This window comes from Astatotilapia calliptera, chromosome 11 (genome assembly GCF_900246225.1).
Source record: "Astatotilapia calliptera chromosome 11, fAstCal1.2, whole genome shotgun sequence".
Taxonomy (NCBI): Eukaryota; Metazoa; Chordata; class Actinopteri; order Cichliformes; family Cichlidae; genus Astatotilapia; species Astatotilapia calliptera.
In genome coordinates, this window is record NC_039312.1 from 23,413,996 (window position 1) to 23,435,570 (window position 21,575).

General features: G+C 43.8%; 1 protein-coding gene across 2 annotated transcripts in view; it reads left to right on the forward strand.

Annotated features, from left to right (window-relative positions):
* Positions 1-2,437: 2,437 nt before the first annotated feature.
* The window catches only part of pou2f2b (POU class 2 homeobox 2b), a 64,322-nt gene continuing 45,184 nt past the window's right edge, over positions 2,438-21,575 (forward strand). The window contains exons 1-2 of one of the 2 annotated variants that reach the window (XM_026183828.1): positions 2,438-2,463; positions 2,677-2,726. In XM_026183828.1, coding sequence (XP_026039613.1) covers positions 2,456-2,463; positions 2,677-2,726 — 58 coding nt within the window. In that variant the 5' untranslated portion in view covers positions 2,438-2,455. The remainder of the gene's footprint in view (positions 2,464-2,676; positions 2,727-21,575) is intronic. The other variant, XM_026183830.1, reaches the window with a different exon arrangement.

Below are 21,575 nucleotides of genomic sequence, written 5' to 3' on the forward strand. Positions count from 1 at the left end.
TCTGGTGTGTGTGTGAGGTTGTGATCTCGCAGTGTCCTTCTAGTGTCTTTATGGCAGGCTATCAGCAGCTAACTGGCTGCTGGTTCCAGCTTTTTAATCTTACACACAGGCGCGAACATTATTCATCAAACTCTGCAGGAAAGCGAATAAGTGCATCACTCAAAAGTCAAACTATTTCTTTGAAGAACACTTTCACCTTCTGGTGATCGAGGTAGCACTACAGGTAAAGGGTCTCTTTGAATCTGATTGCCAGCCATACCAAACTCCCAAAGTCTGCCATGTTCCCAGCCTAGGCTACTGCTGACCCAGAGAGCCCACGCCCCATCACCGCCGCCACAATCACCCCTCCTTTGCGGCTTCAGCAGAGCTTTCGGTCAAAAAAACTCCCTTCATGTCTCTCAAATCTACATCCAAGAGATGCTTTTGTAGATATTTTAAAGCACATGGTAGGGTAGGGAAACTATCCGACCAGTAGAAGCTGAGGCAGAAGGGAACCAGTGATGGAGTCAATTTTTTATTTTATCAATCGACCACTTTCAACATCTGTTTTCATTTTCTGTTACCTACAACATAACTTGGAGAAAACTAAATAAATCTGGCATTTTTTGTACACCACAGCTCCGTGCACATTTGGTGAAGTGAATGTTCAGCTGATTGCCTAAACCACTTCATCGAGACATCAGAGGTGATTTTGTGTTCGATGGTGCAAATTGTATTGGGGTGCAAAAGCTAATGTAATACTGGGTTGTGTGGCAGGGGACTGGTCATCATCCCGCTGAAGACTTAATTCCACTGTCCGCAGGTGTTCTTCTCACCTCCTTGATTGGATGGAGACTCAAGTCATCTCATGGTAGCTCAGGCCTAAATCAGTCTCCTATCGAAACGTGTCATCTAAAGCTGACAGACACTATAGCCTTCAGTCGGCCCGCTGGGGATGCTGTTATTGTACGTATACCCTGCAGCACATCGTACATTCCTCTGATGGGGGAAATGCTGTGGCTTTTATTGAGGGGGAAAAAATTAGATTAGGTGATTCTTCTCCGAAGCCATCTTCCTTGGTTTACCTCTCCGTGGTTGGTAGTCAGTCGCAGCAGAGTCCACGCAAGCCTTTTAAAATACAACATATGAGCACCTTTTTTTTTCTTTTTTAAGATGCCTGGATGTGAAGTTGAGGTTGGAAGTGTTGTTACAAAAAGTGATTTCCGGTACTTTCAAAAAAAATGTTTTGTATTTAAATTGCTGCAAATGAATTGTTGGCCTGTAATCTGCAAAACATATATCAAACATCTCTCTCATGAAAGATATTAAGTTATTTTGAGCCATAGACAACATTCATGTGACAGGGTAGAAGCTGCAATCAGTTATTGGAAAAGTGACTTTTATATTCCCTTTATTTACCCTGCTAAAAAGCCTCATTGGCATTAAAAATGTCTTTTAAAAAGAGGGATCTGGTCAAGACAGCAGCAAAAATTGCAATAAAAATAACTTAACAACTCTACAGAGATGTTTTAGGTGGGCAAAAAAGACTGGATTGGTTACAGTGTGTATACAGTAACACGAAACCCTATAGGTACTTGCAAAATAGGTCATTTCTTGTATTGAGGGATTATTTTATATATAATCCCTCAATACATCACGTTAACTGCAGTCTTTTACCAATATAAGCAAAGAGATTGCACATAAAAAAAAAACACAAAAAAAACACCGGAAATATTTTTTGCCACAACACTGAATTGGTAAATGAAATACGACATAAAACCTCATTTCAGTCACCCTGTTTGAGACCTCATGCTGAGCAGAAGGCAGTGATCTCCGTCTGTCTGTGTGTGTCGCTTTCTTCTGCTACCTGCAGGTGGCAGCATAAAGATGCATGACCAATTTGCGAAGGCCTCATATTCAAAACAGCAGAGCTGGTGAAAATCAGCTCAGCGGCATCATGTCAGAACCGCACGCGTCAAGAAGTTACAGAAGTTGGAGTGGAATCTCCTTCAGCGTTGATTCAATCTGATGTTTAACTGCGGGAACTTTGCTGCTTCTTTTATGCGCGTTTTAACCGGATTATTATGCAGGGCGTCTCAGATCTAGGGTCACGCCGGGCCTTTTAAACGTCTCTCAGCCGCAAAACAAACCTGCTGCCGTAAAATTAAAGTGGCAAAACAGCAGTCACAGCGTGACGTTTGTTTGTTTGTAATTACGCCTCCGAAATGCTGCTGATTGCTCATTTACCTCTGATGGGGGGCGTGACCCCCCTGCCTGCACTATTAGACGACCGTCTCGCCTCGCCTCGCTCACCGCTTCCTCGCCCTCTCTCACGCACGCGCTTCTTTCTCCTCAGCAGCACCACAGCCACCGGGTCGCCATGGAAACCGCTGAGAGACATACGTCGAGGGTGAGGGATGGAGAGAGAAAAAGGGACAACGAGGGACAGAGAGAAAGAGAGAGAGAGGGGGGAGACATGAAAAGGTTAGTGTGTTACCATATGACAACACCCCACCCTCTCCTCACCTCTAACCCCCCCAAACCCACACCCACAGCCCCTCACTTTAATGCTGAGCCCCTAACCCAGAACAACTGCCCCTCCACACAAACACACAGTGGCCCCCCTTACACGTACCTCTGCCTCCCCCGTATCCTCCTCTCCCCCATCATTTTGCTCTCCATCCCTCTCTTGTCCAGACAGGCTGCTCGCATGGCGGGGATGGAGACGTTCACCGATGGAAGCACTGGTAAATTTTCACACCCACAAAAACAAAAAGAAAAAAGAAAATTATTCTAAGGGGCGGAAGTGCAGGGACTTAACTATTTTCCTCCATGTGTCTTTTCACCCTTTACTGTCTTCAGCTGTGCTGTACACTTCCTCCTTCTCACCTTCTCACATCACAATCTTTCTTTTCTGTGTGAATTCAAGAGGGTTTTTTCTGTCCACTTGCGGGGGAGCCCGACTTTTCCTCATGGCAGGGTCCTGGGGAAAGGCAGTGCAGGGAAGAGAGAGGGGTAGAGAAATATCGGTCCTAATGATTTTTTGTGCGGGGCTGGGCTTTTTCTTTCTTTTTTTTATTGATTAGAACGAAATTAATTCACAGGAGCAGCCCTCGTGTTCCGACTCTCTCTCTCTCCCTCGCTCCCTCTCTCTCTCCCTCCCTTGCTCCTTTGCTCCGTGGACGAATAGCGTTGTGTCTTCTTGCCTGCTCTGCATGTTGTATGATCGCGGGAATATTTGATTCAGAATGTGCTCGGTGTTATGCATAGCCCATACGGAAACCACGCTGCAGCTGCATACCTGCAGTGCTTTCACGGTGTGCGAATATTACGCACGTTGTTAATCTCATAAACACAGAAAGATGGGTGTGTGTGTGGTTTGTTTCCATTGTTGCTGATCGCATTTTTATTTTTTTTTATTTTTTTACATGTAGCCCTCACATTTGAATTCATGCACGTCACGCCGCCGTCTGGGTCTGGGCTTGAAGGAGAATTAGTGCTGAAATCGAGACATCTCCAGTAATTTTCTCTACTCAGTCTCCATTGTTCCGCTGATTCGTCTTCGCTGTGTATTCTCTTTGTTGTTTGGCTCATAATTGTGACAAAAAAAGAAAGGCCACGGCTCGTTTGTGCGCTCTTTCCGCACACGCGGGTGTGAGCGCGACTGCAGGCCAGCTGCGGTTAATGGGCAACCTGTGTCTTAATTCGTGCATAATGTAAGGCAGCAGTTTACAGGCAGATTCTCTCCCGCTGTGGGTTTTTTAATCAGTGTGGTCGATATTTGCTCGTCGGTATCCCAATGTCCGCACATAGCAAAGAAACACCTCTGGGTGGCGAGGGTCTGATTCGCCGCCGAAGGGAAATCGATGGACAGACTGAGTTAATTATGAGAAAATCAATTAAAAGGAGGGGATCTGTGGGCTTTATAAGGCCGAGCAGGAGGCTCGAGTCGGCAGAGGAGAGGAGGGGAGCAGTCGGTGCTTACCTCTGTGCATGGTCGCTGCGCGATGCCCCCGCCGATCATTTGGCAAACCGCTGTGCTGCAGCCTTGACTTACACCGTGTGGAAACGCCTCTGCGTGGTATCACATAGAGCACACCACCGGCATGACTCTTGGCGATCCCCCCAAAATCATCAGATACCCCCGATTCTTTGGCCAGCTGTTGATTTTGTTTACGCACAGTCCTGCTCTGATCCACACCCCAGCGTCTGCTGCGGGTTCGTTCAGCTGTGTTTTCCACACACACACACACCTCTTTCCTTTTTGACCTTTGCTCTTCTTAAAATATGAACGTGATCAGATCCTGTTTAGGGCCTGCATGTCGCATCTTGACTAAAGGTTTCTTCTGAACACTTTGTCCCAAGCCTCGATCAATTCCATTGATGCCTCTTTATTTATTTTAGGGGATAGAAATGAGCTGCGTAATTACTGCTGCAGACTCAGCACCAGCGCTTTAGGACAGGGCCGAGTTCAAGTTCTTTGGAGTCATTTGCAACTTGTGACACTCGGTGTGTGTGTGTGTGTGTGTGTGTGTGTGTGTGTGTGTGTGTGTGTGTGTGTGTGTGTGTGTGTGTGTGTGTCGTAATATTAAAAAAGGCCCAGCATGTATGAAGAAGTGTTAACCACAGCGCACAGATGACTTTAAACCCCATGAGACTAAGACACACGTTATGGTCAACCGACAGTTCTCCTCACAGACCGCTGCACTGAAAGAGAAAACAAAGAAACGGGGCGACTTTCTTTTCGTATTTACCAATCACGTGTTTCACTCTATTATTTCACCCAGTTTGCATTTTCTGATTCTCATATTTAGAAACTTGTGTCTCATTAAAACTCTCCGACTTATTGCATATTCACAGCCGTGGCATCGAGGAACAAGTTGGGCTGTTTTTTTTTTCCAAGACAAGAGAACTTAATTCACACCTGAACTTAATATAGGTTTATTATTATTATTGTTATTATTTATTTGCATTGCCTTCTCTGTTTTTTGGTTATCATATAAAATTTATGCAGACGCCTTATTTTCATAATTATTCGTCCAGATTTATTTAAATATTTTATTTGATATTCTCTTATGCGCCTCATAATAATAAATTATTTAATATTCAGTGAATTATACTTTGAATTGGAGCCTCCTCATTATCGTTTCTCATAATAGAATAGAATAGAATAGAATAGAATAGAATAGAATAGAATAGCCCTTAAAAATCAAACACGTAGTGTTCATCTATCAGAATGTGTGATTTTCCTTATTACAATTATCTGCATTTTTCATTCAAAGTGAATATCTTAAATTTATTATTTGGGGAAGCTATGGTTGAATTAAAAACCCAAACTTTTAAAAAGTATCAATTTTAATTTGATGAAAACTTTGCATAAAGTTTTAGGCTAAATAGATAAACTGCCTCCGAACCGTTTCAGCAGCACTGACAATATTTGTTCAGTTGAATATTTCAGATTTCATCTCGCTTTTTCCTCCTGGATGAGTTAATTTTCACATTTTATTTTGATATTTCTTTCTGGGAATATTTAGATATTATTGTGCTTTTTTGCATAAACTGTGAATATTTAAATATTCGAGTTTATTTCACCGTCATTTTCACAGTTGTTGCTTCAGCTTGTTAAAGTCGTATGCACGATATTCAAATTAGAATCCACAGCTGATTTTAAACCAGTAGAGAGGGAGTCACTGAGAGGCTGATGTGACGCCTGCAGTTTAGAGGCAGCCATTTATTTATTTCGACTTAAATTTCAAAGTTAACTTTAAAAAAAATTGCTGCAAAGTTCAGTAAAATTTAGAAACCGTAGCTGTCTTATTCAAACACGAGGCCTCGTATTTAATATACATTTGAATGTGTTATCAATTCATGTGCTGATTTCGATGTGTCGCACTTCAAAAACTGTTAATTACGGAAGTGTTATCAGTAAGATCAGCCCAGCGCAGGGCACACAGTCGACACTCGAATTATGGGAATATAGTTCTGACGAGATTTGTAATTTAGGATGAGACCTGAGCAGCCAAATGGTTTTATTTCTTTTTTATTACATAGGTAAGAGGCAAAAAAAGAAATGTTTAAATGTAGGTGCTTCTTTAAAAAAAAAAAAGGAAACGCTTTTGTTTTAGCATTTTTCTGAAGTTTTTATAAAAACCAGGAATCACATATAAGGAATCTTACACACACATGGAAATTTAAAAATAAAACCTGCGCTCTCTTTTAAATATATAGATTTTTGTTCATTTAGCATTTGTAAAGGAGCGTGTTCCTGGGAGATTTTATTTATACTTTATATATTATTTAATGGGACTGAGCTGGCACCCTGACACCCTGTCCTGCACCTTATCAACTTCAAACAGACCACAAAACCGATACGTTCAATTTTATGGTTTATGTTAACGTGCATGCAGCCTGCCTCAAAGCTCATTTCATAAACGGTTTATTGGCTCAGGTTTGATGGTAAACAGCGCGATCGTGCCGGTGGGCTTTGATGTACATTTTTCTCTACGTTTTTTTTTTTTTTTTTTGGTCACTGGGCCACTTCAGTCGCTATCAGGCACCAGAGGCGATACAAAATAATCCGTTTTCTGCGCACGACTCTCCTCCCAAATGGTGCGGCGGCTCTCCGTGGCCCTGCTCACAATGCGCTAATGACCTCTGGGTCAAAGGTCGTTTGGCCAGTTCCTCAATTAAGGCGTTAAGATTGCAGTTGCACGATGCATCGCTGTTGTGAAGCGAAGGGACCAGAGGCCGGTATACAGAATATTAGGATTTCTAGTAGGTAAATTTCGCACCTCTGAATGTTCACCAAAGTGCAAAACACGTGTTTTAATAGTTTCTGTTAGAATTCAGTTTGTTTTTTCCTCACATCGTTTTGGGAACAAAACTGCATTTTAAATATTTAATATTTCTTTGTTTTTAGGATGTGGTTGATACTTGGTGTGCCTACAGCACAGCTTAGTTTTACTTGAATGTAATTGAATGGATACTTTTACACTTTGGTACAGAAAACATGAAGACCTGTGAGAAGCTATAGAACACATTGTCACTGTGGTGCATTATAGTTCCTATAGAGGAAAATCAAAAACTGTACGGCTGATTTTTGCTCTATGTGTGTGTGTGTGTGTGTGTGTGTGTGTGGGGGGGGGGGGGGGGGATTGAGAGTGTTTACTCCCACTCCCTCCTCAACATAGTCATGTATCAGTTGTGGTTGTTGAATGTAATCAGTGGGCACTTCCCGATCATCGCTGCATCGATTAGCTGATAAATGTTGGTGGGATTAATCATCCGAGATAGATCACTTTGTCGATGTCATTGTCTTTCTTACCCTGCCGTGCCACGCAGACCTAGGCTTCGCCAGCACAGACAGGACTTCAATAAGTGACAACAGAAAAGTGATAAATTGATCAAAAATGGCCGCAATGAAACAAGCCTCTTGTGAGGCCGCACATGTCCATTACATGAGTGTGTCTGCGGGGTTTGTGGTTGGAATACATCAAGGGCTCAGGGTTAAAGTTCAGCTTCATCCCAGACTGATGACCCTGCAGACTGACTGACCTTTTTTGGGGGAGGAGGCTGCACATACTGGACCAGCTAGAGAGAGAGGGGATGGGGGGGAAAGGGGTAGAGATGGGGGAAAAATGAGGTGAAATTTAGGACAGAAGGGAGGAAAAGCGAGAGCGAAGGTGAATCTAAAGAGGATGTCGGCGGGAGGGAGAAGCAGAGGTGCATGGTTACCGCAGTGGACCTTGAATATATCCTTGTGGTTTTGGTCGATCTGTTCAGTTGCGGTCTCCCCTGGTTTTTGTGTTTGGCTCTGCTTTTGAAGCAGTGAATTAACACCTGACCCCGGCTTCTGACCCTACCCCCTTCCTCCAGCTACCCCCTCCAGATTAGCAAATATGTGCTATCTGGTTTGGACACACACACTCACACGCACGTATTTATACAGCAACACAAAAACACAATCACACATGTACACACGTACGTACTTAATGTATAGAGAGTTTAAAAAAAAGGACAATGCAGCAAGTGTACAATGTCACACAACCTTTGCACATCCCATCGTCTGTCCACAGCTAATTCCCCCGAGAGGAGCCTCAGTGTGTCACTGCTTGTCACCATAACGGTCAGTCCGTAATGGCTGTCTCTCCCCACACAATGACCAGGGAGGCAGACTCCCCCACTGAGACACACACACACACTGACCCTCATTCATTTTTACCTGCACAGCAGAGCCTCCCCACACACACACACACACACTACAGGACGTGCTCCCACCCTGGCATCCTACCACACCCGTCAATGATCAGCGGCTTTTGTTCATACAGTTTGACAAAGGATTTGAGTTCGTCTATCAGAAAAAAAATATCTTTCGAGTTTAATCTGAAAAATATTCACTGACAAAACAAAAACCGAATCTTTGTGATTTTCAGTGGATCCACACATTCATGTATAGTGTAAGCAGCCTGTGCTGAATGTGTTTTTTTGTATGAAACCTTCTAAAGAGGTCTGTGACAGGACAAAAGGAAAAGCAAGAGAGCAACACGGGTGTGCAAAGTCACTTCACTTTAAATTAAACAGCAAAGTCATTACCACAGCGCAATCGTTTTATCTTAGAATCTGCTCTGTTGCATCAGCCCCTGGCATATATTTCTCTATTTTAATGTAGAGCTTTTTTTCTGTATTTTGCTTATTTCAGGGTTAAATTCAGATTTTTTTTTTAAATTAAAATAATCTAATCCAGTCTAAAATCTTATAGATATGATTAAAAAAATGATGAGGCTCTAATATGATGCTTTGGTTCGGTTTGTTATTTGTTGTTTGTTGTTTGTTTTTAAAAGAGAGGGGAACTGAAATGAAGCGATACTAAAATCCTTTTTTTTTCAAAGCAGCACACATTTCATAGTTTTTCTTGATAGATTACTGAAAATATTTAAATGTATAATTTTATAATTTGGGGGATCTGACAGGAGAGAAATGAGGAGAAAGAGAAGGAAAATAAATTGAACTTGGTGTGCTGCAGTTATTAGTCAGCACCTCGTGTCCTCTTGCCTCCCTAATTAGAGATATTGTCATTACCAGAACTGTTTTTTTTAAATCATCTAATCAATAAATCCAGAGTGTTTCAGCATTAAAGTATTGGCATAATTTAGGAGAGACCTAACACTGTAAATTAGTTTATGCTTCTTTCTTTCTTTCTTTCTTTCTTTCTTTCTTTCTTTCTTTCTTTCTTTCTTTCTTTCTTTCTTTCTTTCTTTCTTTCTTTCTTTCTTTCTTTCTTTTCTTTTTTTTTTTTTTACCAATATTAAAAGATTTCTGTGGCTTCTGTGCCTTGATAGTTTCATTCAGACTCTCTTCTCTCAGCAAGAATCAAACTTCTAATTCTTGGCAGTGTTACTGGGTCATGTTACCCATTGGGCATCTCTTTCCCCTCTCACCCCCATCTCCTCCACCCTATTGTGCTGAATGATGATGGCCGCTCTGGCCGGTAGGTGAGAGAGGAGGTTGGGAGTGGGGGTCTCGGCTCGGCTGGTCAGCAGGATTTGTAGTGCCCCCCCTCCGCCTGTGAGTGTCAGCAGAGAGCAGGCGGCGTGTCTGGCTCGATTAGGTTTCCTACCTATCTTCCCACTGTGTCAGACAGAGGAGGAAGGCAGCAGAGAGGGGGAGAGCAGCGGGAAGTTGCCCAGAGGAAAGGCAGGACAACAGAGGAAGCAGGAAAAATACATCTTTTTATCCCTGCTCTCTCCGTCAAAAGCCCTGTACAGTTTCCTCTTTCTGCGCGCCTCTCATTCTCCTGGTTTCAGCTCCTCCCTCCTTCCCTGCCTTTCTCACTTTGTCCTGCTCTCACCCAAACCCCTAATCCCCCTCCTTTTACCCCACACTCATTCCTTAATCTTAAAGCTCTTCTTCTCTACCAGCCCTTTATCAATTGTTCTCCCTGTACCTCTCTGTTACTCACCTCCTCCCTCTTCTTTCTGTCTATCACATCTGAACATGCCACCTCTCAGCATAACCCTTTTACACACTCCAGATGACTGCAGCACACCTTATTTTTTTTCTCCATCTTTTTTCCAGCATTTTTTTGCTTTGTTTTTGTTGCTCCGTTTGTTGTCTTTGCCATCATCTACGCATCCTCTTTTGCGCCACATCACCACCTCTTCGTCGTTCCTGGCCTCGTCTTTGAATGAGTTGCTGCTCCATCCACTGGTCTGCCTGACTCAGATGTTTCCATCACAGTTAATGTCAGAATAAATTAATTAGGGCTCATTTCTAAACTGTTTTTTCTTTGTTGGGAGAACTACAATGTGGTTGTCAGAAAGCATTTGCCAAATTTTTTTTTTCAACCCCAAGAAAGCTCACACCAATTTTAGTCACCCTGTCATTTTGTTGGATGTGATCAATTTTCTGTGATTTGGTCATTTTCAGCTCATCTCTGTTGTGTGAGGGTTCGGCTGTGTTGCCATGTATAGCTCGACATTTCCAGCCTTTCTCTCAGGGCCAAATGACGAATATGAAGTTTTCACTTGTGCATGTTGGAGAATTATCATGGACAGATGTTTCCATTAACAATTACATAATGAAATGACAACATAATGAGTGTTTCTTTCTTCAGCTGAGAAGCTACTTTCAGTTTCACAGTTAAAGTCTTTTTTTTCTTGTAGTGAGAGCGGGCTGTAATTTCAAACCCGGGTTTAACCACACAATGTTTCACAAACAGTCTTTCCGTGCCACCTCAGCACTGCTCATATTATTCAGATAACAAGAAAGCTTCTGTCATGTTCTACAAAACAGGATGTGTTTTCTTAATCTGTCAATGGCTCCGGCCCCTGAAAGACTTCATTTTGGCTGAGCAATGAAAGGCTCACAAACATCAATATGGCTGAGCAGGATAAGAAGAAAGAGCCATATTCCTGGTGTGTATCACTTTCCACCCCACCCCCCCCCCCCCCAATATCCTCACCCTATTTGTATGGTGCAGATATTGGGTCTCAAGCGAGAAATCAGGATTGCGTTCTCGCAGAATGGCAGCATCCGTCTGTTGAGCTGGAATAGGAATGTTATACGGAACCAATGCATCCGGACTGGCCTGGACATCTTGACAATACAACTTCACACTTTTTTTCTTCTCTCCCTCTCCGTCTCTCTATGTCTTTTTCTCTCTCTCTCTCTCTCTCAATAAGTTACTCGCCCTCCATCTCCATCACAACCACCCCGGCGTGGAGGAAGAGGTTTGGATTAGGCCTAAACACACAATCATGTCGGCTAAGCCATGACTGCCTGCTGATCACTATGGGTCCACCATGGAAATAAAGTCTGTGAAGAGAAGAAAGAGGGAAAGAGAGAAAAAAAAACAACAACAACAAGAAGGAAATCCAGTCCACTTCATACGCCTCTCACTTCCATTCTCTTTGTGCGTTTAACGTGTGAAAACGGATTGCTGAAAGGATGTCAAGAAGCAAGAAGAAATAGATAGGAGGAGAAAGACAGTTATCCTTGCTTTCCCCGCGCCGGTCACACTACAATGTGCATGGTTGATAACTAATTCAAAAAAACATGCATGAGCTGGATTTATCTTTTCAAATCACTGGTACGTCTGAATGCGATTTAAAGGCTGTTTTTATGCAGCTGCCTGTGGCTGATCAATGCTGTTCCTCTTGTCATGCTGTGGGTCCATCACATTGGTATACAGCCTTTCAACACTGGGCGAAGGGACCATTTTGCATTGTCTATGGAGAACATTTGGTTTTCAGAGTATGATGTATATGGATGGGGCTTGGGACTGTATTGTAACTGTCAGTGCAGAGAAGAGAACAGCCTCGGCACTGCAGACAGCGATTTCACCGATGTGCAGTCGTTGCTTTTGCCTCCTGCCTTTCATTCTCTCTTGCCCCCCCCCCCTCCCGCCTTCCCAGTCCTCGCTCATCCTATTTTCAGCCTTTCATTTTTTACACAAGGGGAAAATGAGGAAGAACAAAACCAACATATGAAAACTAAAACATGACAGAGAGGGGAGGGGATGGTGAGGGAGGGGAGGAGTAACAGAGGAAGGAGAGGCAATCTCAGAAAACAAGAGGGCTTTCAAAAGTAAGGGATGAAAGCTAGTCAGGCTGTTATTTTTGAAAAATGATCCTTGTGTAGTGCTCCTCTTAAGAGCCAGGTACATATTATTTTATCTTCCTGAGGAGACTCAGCGAGGTGTTTCAACACACACGCACACACACACAAATAAAAAAAAAACCTCAGTGATGCTTTCTTTAAAGTTGCACAATTTATTGTCTTTAATGGGATGCCCGACAGGTGTGTTTTAAATTGCTTATCGGCTTTGGCGTGAAATGTTTCTCTAATCACCTATCAAATTCTCAATTTTCAGATGCGCTTGCATTTTGACAACCAATTATTTTAAAAAAAAGTTTTTTTATACGTCAAATGTATGCACCAGTCCAAACTGGCAGAGTGCCCCCACATTACAGGCAAAAAATGCACACTTCCCCTCGCTAACACGCACTGCTCCTCTGTCCTTAATAGAGGCCGGTGCTGGCTGACACCTGAATTAGAGTGAAGCTGGCATCCGCACAGAGTCTTCTCGAGCTCCCACTTTGACCCTCAAAGCCAGGGATCCCACAGAGGCGCGTGATTTGATGCGAGGGGATGTTGGACTAGTGGACTGAGAGCCCTGAAAACATTTAAATGTCTCTTGGTTGCGGCTGGATCTGAGGATGTTGGTGCTCAGCGATAGTTAGCGCCTCTGCTTGCTGCTGCTGCTGCTGAGCCTCTGGGGCAGGCGTATGTTGAAAAACGCAAAGAAAAGCCATGAAGTTTTATGAATATTGATGTTTTAATTTGTGTTTTATATCATATAAAACATTTTCGCCTCTGTAGAAACTTTCAAAAGCTCTTTGGGTGTGAGCATCATGAGGCATATCCTTCATCATTACAGCAGCACAGATGTTTCTGCTGGAATATGTGGTGGTATGTGTGTGTGTATGCGTTCAACATGTGTCTCCTGTATCAATAGGTTAATAGCTGAGATGTCAGTTTCAGTGACTCGCTGATTAGTTGTGTGTGTTCACTAATCCACACTGGGGCGGGGAACTGTTGGCTTTTCCATTGATTTTAGCGTGGTGAGTAGGCAGAAGATAGAGAGAGGGGAGATCTATTGATTGACCCCAAATTAGCCCCCCTACCACAAACCGCCAAGTTGTTCTGCTGTTTCCCGCACTCAGCAGCAGCTCCCTCATTGGGCGCCCGCGCTGACAAACATTCAGTGCGATTGGACGCTTCGACCGGGAGCGCAATGTCCTCTCTTTTGATGTCACTTGATTTGGAAGTGTTGGCTGTTCGTGACTCCAGCTGTTGCTTGATTGGCTGTCTTGGTGAGGATGAGTGCTGCGCTGTTCTGTGTCTGATCACAGGGAGCGGCTCGGTTTTGGAGCCTTTGATGAAGCAAATAGTACCACTTCCAGAGGGAGGGTATTACTTTTTGTGTTTCTGATCACAAACTGTGACCTTATTTGTAAACCTCAGCTCTCTTTTCTATGGAATATTTAAACAAAAAAAGAGTGGATTAAAAGAAAAAAAAATCCAATTCTGCCCCGCCATCCACATCCGTCAACTTTCCCTTTTCTCCTCTGTTGTCCTTCATGACTCCCAACTGGTTCTTTATCACCATTTGTGTCGCTCACTCCCCGTCTTTCTCCGCCTCTCCCTCCAATCCCTCTTTCCTTGAGTCTAAGCTTTGAGCGCTCTCTCCTGAGCCTTTCCTTCCCATATATCACTTCATCTCATCCCTCTGTGTCTCCCTGATATTCCTCTTTAGGCCTCTGTCACTCTCTCCCTTGCTCCCCCCCTGTGTCTATGTAAGCAAGAGGAGGTTGTTAAACATTTTTCTTCCCTCTTAATTGTTTTGACTGGGCCGATTGGCATCCCGATTAGGCCCATTGATTTCCTGGCGCTAAGTGCATTGATTTTTAAATTTCTTATTGATCCCCGCTCTAAATCTCCTGCACGCTTACTCACACAGTCTCACCGTTCGCAGGGGCAGAGATGGAGGAAAGGATTGAGACAAGAAGGAAAGTAGAGGAGAGAGGGAAGAGGGAAAGGGGGAGAGACTGGTGTTAGGTAAATACACTGACCGGTGACAGCGTAGTGAATTAACAGAGTGAGAGACAAAGAGCAGGAGGTGAGGAGGCGAAACCAGAGTTATGAGCTTTAAGGGGAAGTCGAGTTAAATAAAACACACACGTACACACACAATACGGGTGTATACATGCAGTGTAGAAACAAAAGGCGCAAGAAAACACGGATAGCTCTGCAATCAAACTATTTTTAAAGCATTAAAGCATTTCTACACAGCGTAATGGGGATTTTAAATCAATTTATCTTTAGCACCTCCTGCCAAAAATCTATGAAATGTAAAGGGAATCAATAATTCTGTAATTATAACAAGCGTCAGGAACGACTGGCAGTAACGACTGCCAGCCTGGTAGCCGCCTGGATGGAACATGTTCATCTGTGAAGAATGAGTCACTTTATGGGTGAACAAAGGTTTATGAGGGATAGACAGATATTGGAAATGTCAGAGATGGAATGGAGTGTTTTGTCTTTGCCTTGCTATTTCACACGGTCTGCAGAGCCTACTGGAGACGTGTGTGTGTTATTTCTGGCTTATGACTGTGTTAGGTTTTAGAGGCCCGCTGGACTCCGAATCTTACATGCCCACTGGTGTTTCTCTGAAGGTGGTGGACCTAATTGGCTGTATCCGAGTCTCTGTGTGCGTGCGTGTGTCTGCGCTCACACGCACGCTTGAATGTGTGTGCGTGTGCGAGGGCTCGATGTGAAGTAAACGATGAATTCTTCCGGCGCATGCTCGATAACATGTATGTGTTTGTATATTTGTGTGTGTCTGCGCGCGCGTGTGTGTGTTTGACCTTTTCTTGGCTTAAGTGTTGAAGCTCAAATTCAGACATTCAGTTGATAGCATTTTCTTTTTATAGCCTCTGTACTTGACCAAATTGTGCTAACCTTTTCTAAAGTCATTTGCTGCTTTTCTGTCTCAGCGTGCAGTTGAGTGCCTTGCACAGCACACAATATATGGACCATATGTAGCATTACTGCGTTGCAATTACAATTTACTCTGCGTTGATCCACTTAAGATAAGTGCTTTCAAAAGGCAAGCAAACTATTGTCAGCAACAGTGGGAGAAAAACTTCAATATCACGACTGTTGTCAAGATGATGTAATGCCGCTCCGCAGTGGCATTAAACGCAGGATGTTTTAAAGAGTGCGCTTTAATAGCTGCATTGTTATGATGGTAAAGGCGGCAGTGACAGTTTTGATTAACCATTCTGTGTTTACATTTTCTGTCTGCAGTTTGCATCTGCAGAAAATGTAAAATAACAGATTTCAGGGTTGAGAGGAGTGAGTGCTGGCTAAACAATGGGAGATAAAGTGTTTAAAATGCATACCCTGGGCTGAACCGCTGTTTGCTTTGTAGTTATGGGGCCTATGTTTGCCCTGATGATAGGGATAGGGATGGCCTGACAGCACACATGGTCTCTCCCTCTCTCTCTCTCTCTCTCTCTCTCTCTCTCTCTCTCTCTCTCTCTCTCTCTCTCTCTCTCTCTCTCTCACACACACACACACACACACACACACACACACACACACACACACACACACACACACACACACACACACACACAGAGGGGCTATTTTAAAAATATTCGGATACATTAATATGTGGCTTTCCTTGTTTTAGATTACGCATGTATAAACACACGCGGAGGCGCCCGTGGACAATAAGACTCAAAGCGCCTGATGGTCACCGCTACTGACTTCTCTTTTAGATGAGAAGTAGGAACCTGCAGACTCAGCACACAAAACCACATCAAACACACACAATGTGTCCCTCTCAGCACACATACACATATATGATCAGGGCAGATTCTCGCATAAGGTGTTGCACTCACACACGCACACACAAGCGCTGACGCTGTCCTTGCACACACACCTCTCACACAATCAGCCAGACGGACCGACACCACTTCGTCCAACACACACTCAAAACATAACCTTGACCCGTCGTACTCCCAGCCTGCAGTCTCATACATACTTCATCCGTTCACTGGGGGATGACACACACGCACATACACACACGACTTTTCTGCACACACTAATCACACGGGGCCTGAAAAATGCAAACTCATACCAGAGGTTTGTGGAAAAAGACAACAGCTCCAACTTTATACCTGATGGAGTTTTTGAATTGATAGGACTTTAAATATTTCTTCTTGGTAAACAGTGAAACGTGGCAGAAAGTCTCAAACTCAAAGCTACTCAGCTCATAAGGAAATAAAACTGAGGATGGGATTGTTTCACTTTTTTTCTCGGAGACTGATAAAATTATTAATCGATTATCTAAATTGGTGCCAATTAATTTTCTGCCCACTGACTAACTGATTGATCAAGCGGTCGTCGCAGCTCCGCTAATGAATTTCAGATTTATCTCTCACAAATTGGGACTCTGGCTCCTCGTGTTCATCCAAATGCGTCTATAAAATTAGAGCAGATACAGGCCTACTCAGTGATGAATTTCACTGTCAAAGACAAATTCGAAATAAATCTCTCACTGTGGACTTCGAGCGTGTGTCGCACTCTGATAATTTCCACAATATCCTCTGCAGCCCCCAGGGGCAGATTTTTTTTCCTGTTATTTCTCTCTCCATCCTCTCCTGTTTGTTTCTATCCCTGTAAAATGCTGGTTGCTTTACTGAAATACTGCAGTGCTTTATCTGCCCTCTTTTTCCTCCCTTTAGTCCACTCTCCCTCCTCTTTTTTTTTCTTTTTTCCTCCCTTCTCTAACCTCCCCATCCCGCAACCCAGCCCTTTAGTTGTTGTTGAAGATGGTGGGGGGTGGAGAGGGTAAGTGTAAGGGTGGGGTAATGGGTGAGGCAGATAGGGGAGGGGGTGGGAGCAGAAGCAGCCGAGACCCAATGACGTGGGTGCGACATGTAACCGTGGCGCAGGAGAGGAAATCAATACATGAAAGGATGAGGAGCACTGGGGTGGATTACCGTCTGGGGCCCTGGCTACTGGAGGGATGCAGGGAGATGGAGGGGGTGTAGATGAGGCCTGGGGGGTTGGATTGTGTGTGTGTGTGTCTGTGTGTGGAGAAGAAGGAGGGGTGGAGAGGGCGAGAGGCCAGATTGTCCAGTCCCCTCTCTCCTGTATCCCCTCCCCTGACCAAGCACTGCTTGAATCTTGACCCATCCCATCAACCCTCCCTTGGCTTCTAAACACCGCTCAGTGCCGGTAGGCTGCCAAAGATGGACCTTCAGCTCTCCACACACGCTCATACACACATGCAGGTGCAGTGGACTCTATAATGTGGAGTGAATACATTGCAGCCACTGTGTGTTAACTCTGCCGATAACCCTACACTATCTGTGTGGGGCATAATCGGCTGATATTACCAGTGTAAATTAAAGAGCCCCAGCGAGGCTGTGTGTGTGTGTGCGCGCACGCGTGTGTGTATACGTTTATGTGCCTGTGTGCATGTAAGTTTTCAGCAGGGGGCTTCCACAGCCCTGCCACAAACCCAGATAATAAATATCTATTATAAATATCATTATTATTGGGCCAATCTCCACCAATAACTGAGCCTCTGTGAAAGATGGCATGAGGGACCGAGCTGGATATTGGCAATATATCAGCATTGATTATTGAGAGTGCTGACAGAGAGAGGGAGGCAAAGTTAATAAAAACTAATAAAAAAGACAAGGAATACAGAAAGAACACGGGCTTTAGCTGGATCAGCTGCTTGTTCGCTCGAGGAAAGCGAGAACGGAAGGCGGAGGGCTGGAGATTGTGGTGTACAGTCATCGTTTGTGTGAGGCTGTGTGTATTTTCTGCTTCAACATACGTGTATCTGTGTACGTGAGCGTGCGTGTGAAGTTTTACCATTCTCATTTGGGAATTTTTTTCGTGTGTGTGACTTTGACTTGTGCACACACACAGCTCACTACTTCTTCTTCTTCCACACCTGTATGTGTGTATCTTCTTGGATTGATTGAATCTTGGTTGGATGTGAACTCTACAGTTAGGATCCAAAGCCTGCACCACATCTTGCCTTCCCACACACTGGCACTTACCAAGATCCACAAACAGTACCTGCCCACCCACTCGCCAACACACGCACTGACAAAGACACCAAGAAAACAAACCTCATAAAAGCCCATGCATCATATCCATATTATCTTGACAAATCTATACATCATGTCAGAGCATGGCATTATGTGAATATTACATTTTGCCATCTGTTATTGATGTGTGTGTGCACGGAGAGGATATGAGAGGAGTGTGTTGACGCCTCGCGCTGCCCGGATGAGCCGGGACAAGGCGACAGTGAGAGAGAGAGAGAGCGTTGTCCATTCTAATAGGGCCTTGTTAGGCCGCTGACAGAGCCAGTAACGCCACCGTTGGCCTCCTATTGATTCCCAACCGACGCAGTTATTGATGAGTGAGAATTTAATTCGACCAGCTCGTTTGTCAACATGACATCACCATTTAACTACGACCGTGACATGGCCGCAAACACCCTCAGATGAGCCGGGGTCACACACGCGGAGCGGCGCGTGAGGACAAACACACACACATCCCGCCTGATCAGTACGAACCGTTTCACCGAGGAAAAGGGTTTGGAGTTTTTTTTGTGGTTAGAACTTTTCTTCTGCTTCATCATTTATAATAAAAACTAAAAAAAATCATGTTCAATATTCAAACTCTGTTTCTAGCCAGTCAAATCAATCATTCAAAATGAAGAACAGGCAATTACCAAGAGTGCAATAAACAATATGACTAATGAATGGTCCGTGTTGTGACTAATGTGTAGCCTAAGGATACTTTGGCTTTTTCTGATTGGACACATTTTTCATGCCACATCCTGACCTACAGCACATGACACAGAAAACATTTTGTGGAGAGAAATTGAACAAATTGCTTTCTATGAATAAATCTGCTTGTGACTACTGTAGGTGGGGAAAACTACATAAGCCAGAGTATCAGCTGCAAACAAACTGATTTGTGTTAAAGAAAAAACGCTGAAAGCAAAAAGAACTTCAAATAGTATATTTTTTATTTTCTTCATTTGATCTCTTAGTTTGATATTTTGTCTTTTTATTGGAGATGTTGTCTAACTGAATCCAATAATATGTAATAAGTTTTGAAAAGAGTGATTCAGGAGTTGTTTTTAAATATTTCACTCATTAAATAATTGTGGGGAGTAGCTGTGATGAACGGAGAAGTGTGTTTACCTATTAACAGTGTGTTTTCTCCATTAGCAGTAGCTTATAAATTTATTTGACGACATATATCAATATTGTGGCATCATAACGAGTTCATATATGTATATGATTTTTAGCAAATGTAATAAATTCTAAAAGTACAGCGCAGACATTATGTAATGCAGAAAAACCTGCAAATCCAGTGCAGGACACTGCAAGCAGAAGTCTCATTTATTTTGTAATTTAAAGGGAAGAAAAACTTTCTGGAAGATGTGAAGCACACAAATTACAAAAGATACACATTTATACTTTTTTTGGTTATTAAAAAGAATCATTCGGCAGTTAAATCTCAATCTCTAAACTTTATTTTTAGTTCCTGCTTTCCAGTATTACATCCATTACAGTATTTGTTATTTGTCCCTGAAAAAAATAGAAGCAAAGCAAGAGAGAGCGAGAGAGACAATTTTGGAAGAGCATTTTTCAATACAGCAGGGCAAAGATACAGCCCAGAAAACAATGGAACCAGCTATATATCTCTGTATGGATTGGGAGGCTTGATAGGGAGGGAGGTGGACAATCAGGACCATGGGCCTTCAATGAAAGCGGTCCAGCAGGGGTTATTGGCTGGAGCAGCCCCTCAGGGGAGCTCGCTCTCCCTATCTGTTTCTCTCTCTTTGGGGTTGTGGGTCTCACCACATCCCTTGGGGACTGAAACTGTAGAGCCCACCTCGCTGCGGGGGCCCTATAGGCACCAAGCAAGAAACACACGGAGGGGGCGGTTTGCAGAATTCAGGTGGTCAGTCCCAGACACATGGCCAGGTAGCGAAGCCTCTGTATTCTGTGCTTATTTTACCTGTCAAACAGTTTGCACCTGTGCAGACATGATGAGGGAAAATAACTTTAATAGAGGGAAAAATCGAAATTCTGCACATGCCTGAATTTGTGTGAAAGACGGTCAGTGAGAGGACATGAGAGTTTGTTTCTTTCCTTTAAAGTTTCAGCGTCTGCTGCAGAATAAGGAGATCGGCTCATCTGAATACCTGAAATCCACGCAGGTGTTTTGACGGTGGTGTGTTTTTATGTGTGACTGCCTCATTGATAGTTTTCTGTGTCTTTGTGGCCGCGTCAGGAGGAAGAAAAAGAAGAGTTTGGTAAGAAGAGCGCATGGAGGACAAATGGATGGATGCTGTATGTGTTAGCACCCCTCCTCCTCCCTCCTCACCCCCTCATCCACCTCACCCCTCCAACACCATCTTATTTTCCCCTCCTTCAATCTCACACACCCTCCCTCCATCCCTCTCTTCCACAGACGCGCACAACCACACTACATTCTACAAGAAATAATTGCTTTTGTCTGGAAGGAGTGCGGGGAGGAGGGAAAGGGGGCGCGCATGGCTCCCTTTGTGGAGAGAAGGGGGTCTTTGAAGGACAACTAGTCACTTCGCCCTTCCCTCCTTCTTTCCTCCTCTCTCTTCTTGCTGCCTCACCTCCCATCTCCTCCTTCCCTCTTATTACCCTGCCACCTTACTCCTCTTTCTCAGTTTTCCACTTTTCTACTTCTCCCCTTCCTCCTTTCCTTACTCCCCGTGTCTCCCGTTCTTCTCTCTCTTCCCTCTCCTCCTCTCCCTCAGTGGATCTGCGGATGTCATCTGTCATATGTGAAGCAGAGGGAGAAGGACAATAAAACCAGGTTGTCTACTACAGAGGATGACACATTTTTCATAATTAGGAATATGCCAGTTTTAGTGTGCGGCTCACATTTCTTGGCAATATGGCTGTCTGCTGATGACTGAGTAAATGACAAGTCTGGTGATGATGGGAAAGTAATTTATTGCACGTGCAGTTTCCATTAAAACGGGCCTAATCGCCCACAGCATTAAGTGAGCAGGCATAAACAGTCCTGCGGGATGAGGCTCTCAGGCCCAACAGGAGCAAGAGCTCGCTCATTCCTATCGATTTGCCCGTATTGACTGCAATGTTTAACGTATAGATTTTTCTATTTAAAAATCCATATCGACAATAATCTGGCGTGTAAGCGTGCGGCGTTGACTGATGTTGGCCTGTAATTGACAGCATGTAACATGTCGGGAGCCCGGGAGTGGGAGAGGGCAGAAGGGAGGCCGGCATGCGTGGAAGAAGGGCTTCTGGTGATCACCTTTGTAATGGAGGAGCTCGTCCCCTGACACCTGGGCTCTCTTGTTCTTTATTTTTATTGTTGCTCTTGTTGTTGTCATTTGTATCCTGCCTGCAAACTCAAATGCAAGCACTTATGCATGCACATGCTGCTCCTATCTCACTGAGTTTATAGCCTGCACT